An 8208-nucleotide genomic window follows, 5' to 3' on the forward strand; every position below is an offset into this window, starting at 1 on the left:
CCTAGCAAGTGCAGATTATTTAGGCCCCAGTCCAGAACAATTCATGTATCATGTGACTGGCTACAACCAATCCCCTGCAACCTGGTGGCGTATAAGGCTGAAAACTAACAGCACTGTGCCCTAGTTACTGTGCTTACACTCCGTTCTCTCTATTACCTTTCTCCTGGCTCTTCTGTGTTGACTTTCTGGCCTTTGACCCTTGGTTCCATCTGGCCTTTAACCCTTGGCTCCATCTGATTTGTAATCCGTCTTTGATTTCCCTGACCCTGTTCATGACCTTGTACTTGAATAACCCCATGATTACCTTCAACATATTCTTGACATCCTGCCTGAATACTACACAACTCTCTGATTCTGCCTCTCTTTAACCCCCCTGGAAACAATCCTTTTTACACAGTGGCCCGTGAACTGCACTTTCCACGACACAACGTCTTAGTAGACTCTAAAAATACTTAATCCGTGCAGTAATACCACAATCAATTTCAATTCTTCTAAAACTGTAAAAAAAATATATCAGTTTTCATAATACCATAAAATTACACACTGCACACAAACCAACGTGTCTGCTCCAGTGGCATAACTAGAAATGATGCACACCCTTGGCAAAAAAAGTTTCTGGCTCGCCCCACCTCCATTCATAATAATAATATTTTCTTTATACATCTGCTCATTGCTAGGGGATTCTCGCTTGTTGCCAGAGGGTTACATGCTTGTTGCCAAGGGTTACATGCTATTTGTCAGGAGTATAGTACTCACAGCGTGCCAGCGCTCCTGGAATCCAGAACTACGCTGCCCTGACAGATGCAAGAGGTCCAATAGGTCCACCGTTTGACTTTTTAGAGATTTAACGGCAAGCGCAGTTGACAAACATGGACTACAGTATATGCGACAATATCAGCAATGTGTGTGGCTCATTATCTAGCGCCTGATCTGGAGATCAGGAAAGCTGCATCCTGCCCCCTATTGAAGAGTATTGGGTAAGGCCATCTCACTTTCAGCCGCTTGACAAATAGTACAGGAGCCACAGTTTCCAAAGTACAGTAAGATCTGGGGACATCGCAACAAATATAAAACAGAATAATCAGTGACTTGTCTGTGGTATCCCTGTCTGTAAATAGGAGAAATCAGTAATAATAACTGTCTCTGTGGCAAAAACGTCGGAGTAGGGGGTAAATAGATACCTTAATGTTTGTGAAATTTCAGAAGAGTGGTAAATTAGAGTTTATCAGGGGCACCATGAGAGGGGTTGGGTGTATGACTTACCCAGGCCCAGGCAGGTGGAGGGGCCTTAATGGTGTCTGGGTCAGGAAGGGTTATGGTAGGGAGAGAGAGAGTAGGATGCTACAGCTCAGTAACAACAGCTCCTCTCCCCAGCTCAGCGCTCTTCTCTCTTCCTACGTATGTCCCACTCTTGACGCTATGCAGCAGCCAGCGGTAGTGTTATGAGGGAGGCATTTGCACTGTAGCCTCCCCCCCCCCCCCGGATCTGTCTCCTTCCCATATTAGTTTTTAATATTTTTTGGGGAGAGGCACATTTCCATGCCTCCCCAACCGATCATGCCTCTCTGATGCCGGCATCCCAGAGGAGAGAATCCCAACAGGCGTCAGATTAATATACTTACCAACCTCCTGCCACCCTAACCTTAACCCTCCTTTTCAGCAGCCTAACCCCTCCTGCAGCCTGACCTGAACCCTCCCCTCTAGTGCCTAACCCTAATCCCTGTACACCGCCACCTAAACCTAACCCCCACACCGCACAGCCTAATCCTCCCTTACCAAAGCCTATCCCCCCCCCCTCCAATAGCCTAACCCTAAGTCTACAAAACTAGTGCCTAAGCCTAACCACCCCATCTAATTTCTGACCCCCGGTCTGACGATAATTACCCTATGGGTTTTTTTTTGCCATCCCATAGAACTGTGTAAATATTTATGAGTTCCAGAGCATGCTCTTGGTTCTTGCATCTCATAGGATTGACCTCAATGATATCATTCCTGCCTTCCAGAACTTCTTACTTTCCGTTAATAACAGCACCAGTCACCTTCCTGTGCTTGCACCAATATAGAAACCGACCATTGTACCCCTTCATTACATAAGGTTTATTATAGTAAATTGAATCTTACCTGGTGAAAAGTTTCATAGGGTCTATTCATGTCCATATTATGAATGTTTCCGATAATCGGTAATCGTTTGGGTCCAGGGGGAAAATTCCGATAAGTGTCTCTTTTGCGTCCATAGTAAAGTATTGCCACGAAAACACACAGAATAGCTGACAGTACCGTGACTGGGTCAGTGATACTCATGGCGGCAGTAACGCTTTCACCTGTGGACACAGTATGTTGAATATCAGTTTGAGGTGTTATGTCATAAAATCCGCCTCAGAAGTTTTAACTTTCGTTTTATAATGTTCCGCCACAATGTTTTCATATGGCAAATTGGTCATATAGGAATATTGTATAACCGGTTTATTATTTTTTAATTACATTTGTAAACATTTTCATTTTGTCAAAGCATAATGGATACTGATTATCTGGAACATGGATAATTGTATAAGCCTGATTATTTGCTAGGCAGTTAGCTATGTATTTGTGTAGGATTTATGCGATTAAAGGGCCTTAAAGCATTAGACGCCAGTTTAAGTATATAGAATAACAAAAGCTCGTATGTATGTGTGGAAGCTTAACAGTCCTGGGAGTTTATTTACTAAAGGTTGATTTTCACAGATTTACTTTTTTGAACACTTTTTGGATGATTTTGCTCATCAGAGATTTATGAAAGGAAAAAGTCAACTAAAACCGAACAATGGGAAAACATTTCCAGTCTTTCAAGTCACTTGCACCGGGCCCAACCAGTCGAGGGGGTGATGTAATAAAAGTGAGAGACAGAGGCATAACTCTGGGTGGCAATGGAGTCATCTGCCACCGGGCTCCTGCTCCCAAGGGGGCACCTCTCCTCCTCTGTGAGTTTGAATCCACTAATTCAAAGCTGTAGATATTGCTTTAGTGGCTGACTCCTCCTCCTAGCAAGACCATAGATGTGACACTCTTTTTATTCTAAACATATAGCCCCAAACATTTAGCCCCATCGCTCGCCAGATTGTCCCCACTGGCTGAGAGGGACTCCATCAGACTGGGATGCGCGGGCATCTAACACGCGTCCCAGTCACTCAGCGGCTCAGCACCAGAAACCCTGCCTGACTCTGCTTCAGGGAGACGGGCAGGGTTAGGGAAGGTGGGTGCGGGGAGGTGGTGGGGACTGGCGGACGGCAGCGAGGAGTTCCATCGAAACGGGGCAAGCGAGCATCTTGTACCCGCGCACTCCCTTCCAAACGGATGGCGCGCAATAACAAGCTACGATCCATCTGTACACACATACATACATATATTTATATAAGGTGGGTGGTTGGGGGGCACTAATATTTATCTCTCCTCTGGGCAATTGAGATGAACTTACGCCAATCGTGAGAGCCATATCATGGGGCCCCCTTGCCATCATATTGTCCTGCCTCTAAACTGGTCACCCAGGACTGGGATTCCTCTGAATGACCCCCCCCCCCCCAATAAAGGGCTCCCCTTTCTTGGGGATTCCTGGGTGGTGGTGGGTACGGAGTTTACTGTGATAAAAGCAAAAAATAATATTGTGCTTTGCAGCGGACTACACATTCCAGCCAGCCTTGTTCTGCATTCTAGCACTTGGGGAACTAGAAATTCCAGGAAGCCTGGATAGCCATAAACCACTTTAACCCTTTGTTACCCAATCACACTACCTACCCCATGGCACTGGTCAGTCTCTTTCTCCAGATAGATATCGAGGGAGTTGGCAGAACTAAAACAAAAAAAAATCTGCTCACCTGAACCAGTTGACTGCCCCCTCCTGTAACCATTAGGTTGGCAAGCATGGCACAGTGCTATCATATAATACAAACAAACAGCTAGCATAAACCAAGTGCAGAACAGTGCTGTGTACTGCCGTGTTCATCTGTAACCATAAACTTAAGGCTGGACACTTCAGGGTATATACTGTATACTAAAGGTTAGAAAAGTGAAATGTTGGTACTTGTTTAGTTTCAGCGTCTCAGTCGCAGCAGCGTCTGTGTCCCCTTGCGGGGCTCGCTTCGCTCGCCCACGCTACGCTCGCCACACTATCTAAACTCGACTCCATGCAATCATGGGTAGTGGGGATATGAACTATTGATGTTGGCATGGACTTTATTTTAGAAAGTTTGCCGAGCGCCAAACCCGGAAGTAGCGGGCGGCCATGCTGCCGCCGTGAAACTAAACAAGTACCGAAACGTATTTAAGCCTTGCCTTGGAGCTTGACAGCCCCCCTCTACTGCTGGTAATACTGCATTGGCAGTGCATTGAGTGGATCATTCGAGTTTGAAATAATACAACTGATACATCGGTCATTGCTTAAGAACTTGAAAAATAACGACATTAAATAACACCAACCAGACTTTCTGCATGCCGCAGCCCCACCTCGTAGCTGCCAATGTTAGGACTTACCTTAACTTCTGCAGAAGACACAGTTGGAACCTTTTAGTAACTGAAGACTTGCCGACTTTATGTTTCAGACTCAGCGAGTCCGTTTCACCTGCCCCGTATTTATAGGGAAGCTCTAACATAATATCAAAGGTATTAACAGTATCAAAAGGAAAAAGGTCTCTCACCCAGAGTAAACAGTTTTGCAATAAAGTTTTGTAAACTGGCCAGAAAAAAGTCTTAAAGGTACACATGCAAAAGTGAGATAATGATTTAGCATAATTGTACGGTACAACCATGGTGCGCAGAGCTAAGCAGCTTCTTGTCAATTAGTGTGCCATGGTTTATTATTGTACACATTAGGGCATTGGTTCCCAAACTGTGTGTCCTGGCAACCTGGGGTGCCTTGTGGGACTTGGGTGCCCTGGATAGGTGGTACATGACCAATTCCAATTATTTTTGACAAAAGTACCGTAATAGGAAAATTATGGGAAAACAGAAGTGAATCCTGTCCCTCACCGCATTACTGATCCCAAGGACGAGATGTAGGGGGAGATTTACTAAGATGAGAGTTGTTTTTTACATGGGATGTTGCTATGGGCAATAGCAACATACCGTGTGAAATAAAACTACCATCTTAGTAAATTTCCCCCATAAAATATTTATTGTAACGTGTATGGGCACCTTTACATTTGTTTAACTTTAAACATAAAGTTATTCAAATTAGAATACAGTTTGCATCTTTCTGTCCTTATCTGGGAATCGATCCCGTGTTCCTTTGCTTATTGCCACTGGGACTGCTCCTTTATACATACTATTCATACTCATGTATTCTTCTGGTTCACAACAGACTGCCTATATATAATGTGTAATAAGCCTATCAGGTGAAAGAAACCACATTCTTAGTATACCGTATAACAGTTCCTTGCTTTTAGAGATTAGTAAATGAATCCTCGAGTTAAAAACACTTTTATCACAATACATGATTATTGGAATTTTTCTTTGCATGATCTTTGTTATCTGGTTCGTACAAAATTCTAATTTTTAAAAGAAGAAAAATATAAAGTCTTAATCTCCGTGGGATTTGATTCCGAGCTCTTTTGTTACCCAACATGCAGTTCTAGACCTTTAAACTATTGTGGTAGTTTGTAAAGCCTGAGATTGTTCTCAGATATAAACCTATTTTCAGTTTCTCAGTGAATGCTCTTTGGCGGCAAGCAGTGCTGATAGCTCGCTGTCACAGCCAGGGCCCAAGTTGGGCGGCGTGGCCTATTCACAGGGCGTGGTCACCTCCCGCGATTAGGCTTCGCCTCCAAAATGTTTAAGGGGGGGGGGGGTGTGAAAAAACGCTCTAAAGTCAAGGCGAGAGTGTTAATGGCGTCCCGTCCCCCCAACAGCAGCAGCACAAAGCCACGAATCTCATCATTTGGGGGAATCCTCGCCATCCTCTGACAGCGAGGATTCCACGAAGGGACGGGAAAGGGACAGCAGGGGAAGGACCAACGTTTTATGGGTGCCAATTGACAAGACTGCTGGCCGGTATTTAAAATGTATGTTGGCGGGGAGCAAAACTCTTTAAAAAGGGGCTGGCCACGCTCCCCCCTGGGCTGGCTGGGCTGCCACTTTGCCCAAATTCAAAATGGTCGTGGGAGGCTGCTGCGCATGCACGCACAGCACCTCCCAGGGCCTTCTAGCTGCCGCTCAGCACCTCACAGAAAGAAGCAGCAGCAGGTGCGCCGCCTCACCATGCATGTCGACTTAGAAAAAAATGTGAAAACTTATGTTGACCTTTTCACTGTCAACCTTCCCGTTGTCAACCTAATGCTTGCGTCAACCTTCAGACCCGGTCGACCTAAGCCCTGACTACCTTCAGTATGTCGACCTTCATGTGCTTGGCCTAACAACCATATACCAATTAAATAAAAACATAATTAACCAGCTCTCATAGGAGCTAGGCCAGAGACTTCTGCTTCCCACAATGTCACATTACATTTTCACATTCTCAAGATGACTCTGGCACATGCTCAGTAGAGATACGGGCGGCCATCTTGGTATAGGGTATGACACCTCCCTGGAGAACAAGAAGACTGGAGTTTGCACAGTAACTCACCCCTATTTCAACACTTGCAATAACTGCGATAAACTGTATATAAAACACTGGTTTGCAGGAATCTATGACCTGCAAACCGGATTTGTTCTAGGGAACAGGATTGCCACCTAGCAACAGCAGGAGGGTTAGGCAGCAAGCCTCCCGAAAATGCTGAGGGAGAGAAAGTGAAAATTTTTTCACTTACCTCTCCCTCTACAGCTACAGTGCCGCTGGGGGCGCGCGCGCGCACGCTGCGTCACGTGCACGCGCGCGCACACGTGAGCGCGCCCCCCAAGCGCTGGTCAGATTTTTTCGGAAGCTTACTGGTGGCAACCTGTCCTCCAGAATACAAGAAGGTATTATGACCTTCCAATTTGTCTATTCTTGGCAAATACCTAGGTAAGGAACGACACAAACCAGTAATGCCTTGAAACCAGAAAAAAGGTTTATTAAACTGAAAACCGGAAGCCCTTCTGAGTAACCGGGCTAACTAAATTGGTTAACGATCCTTCTGCAAGGAGTATTGAAGTCCATGAGACTGAACTTGAAACCGGTAAGAAACTGGTGAAGCGAGAAGATTAACTGCCCACTGTAGGATGTAGATTACTTCTGTTCCTTATTGGCAGCTGCTTGAGGCTTCTTTTGGTCCCTCGGTGCGCCTTATGGAAGGAAGAAGGGAAACGTTTTAATATCCAACAATTTATAAGAGGAAGCGCCAGAACTAGCGACATTTGGTGCAAACCAAGGGTGGGCGGGTGGGAGCTGTTGCTAGATGGCAATCCTGTTCCCTAGAACAAATCCGGTTTGCAGGTCATAGATTCCTGCAAACCAGTGTTTTGTTCTTCGGGAGGCTTGCCACCTAGCAACAGCAGGTGGGCAGACTACCACATACCTGGTGGTTGCTCTGAGAAATTCGATCTTTTGAAGATCGGTTGGTCTCCAATAGTGCTTTGCAAAGGTACGGGCAGAGGACCATCTTGCTGCTCGCATAATCGATTGCAGAGGAATGCCTTTAGCAGCTGCTCTAGTGGCAGCGGCTCCCCGCAGGGAATGGCTTTTGAATTGGTCAGTGTCTATACCCGCTTGTCTCATAGAAGCTGTTATCCACCCTCTGATGGGTGATGAATAGCTGAGAGATGTTCTCTCTAACGGGTGCCGTTAAGGCAAGGTACGATTCTAGACATGATGATACGCAAATATTGGGGTCGGTGGAATCTTGGATGACATCAAATTCCACTATTGGGGTATTAAAGGAAGAGGTTTTTGTATGCCCTTTCAGGATGATATGGAATCCTGTTGGAGTACGTGACAACCATGGATCTTCGATGTGTATGAGGGTTAGCTCGGCCCCTCTTGCTGCTATAGCCAGGGCTAGTAGGGATGCTAATTTACGGGAAAGTAAGCTGATGTCGTCAGTTGTATCCTGGGAAGACCAGAAAGTTAAGAATGGCTCAATGTCCCAGGTATTAGAATATTTTGGTGTGAGTGGTCTGGAAAGGTGGATACCTCTTAGTAGTCGGAGGTAAAGTTTGTTACTTGTTAGGTTAGGAACCAAAATGGCCAAAGCTGAGCCATATGACCTTATGGTAGCTGAAGCTAGCCCTGAGTGGTATTTGGATGCCAAGAAATCTAGGGCTAAG

General features: G+C 45.5%; 1 protein-coding gene across 1 annotated transcript in view; it reads right to left on the reverse strand.

The window, feature by feature from the left end:
- The window catches only part of LOC146063033 (uncharacterized), an 88863-nt gene extending 84210 nt beyond the window's left edge, over nucleotides 1–4653 (reverse strand). The window contains exons 1-2 of the mRNA XM_083175044.1: nucleotides 4504–4653; nucleotides 2122–2321 (exon numbers count right to left, since the gene is read on the reverse strand). Coding sequence (XP_083031170.1) covers nucleotides 2122–2301 — 180 coding nt within the window. The 5' untranslated portion in view covers nucleotides 2302–2321; nucleotides 4504–4653. The remainder of the gene's footprint in view (nucleotides 1–2121; nucleotides 2322–4503) is intronic.
- Nucleotides 4654–8208: the final 3555 nt, after the last annotated feature.

The sequence above is a fragment of the Crinia signifera genome, chromosome 3, assembly GCF_055691185.1.
Source record: "Crinia signifera chromosome 3, ASM5569118v1, whole genome shotgun sequence".
Lineage (NCBI taxonomy): Eukaryota > Metazoa > Chordata > Amphibia > Anura > Myobatrachidae > Crinia > Crinia signifera.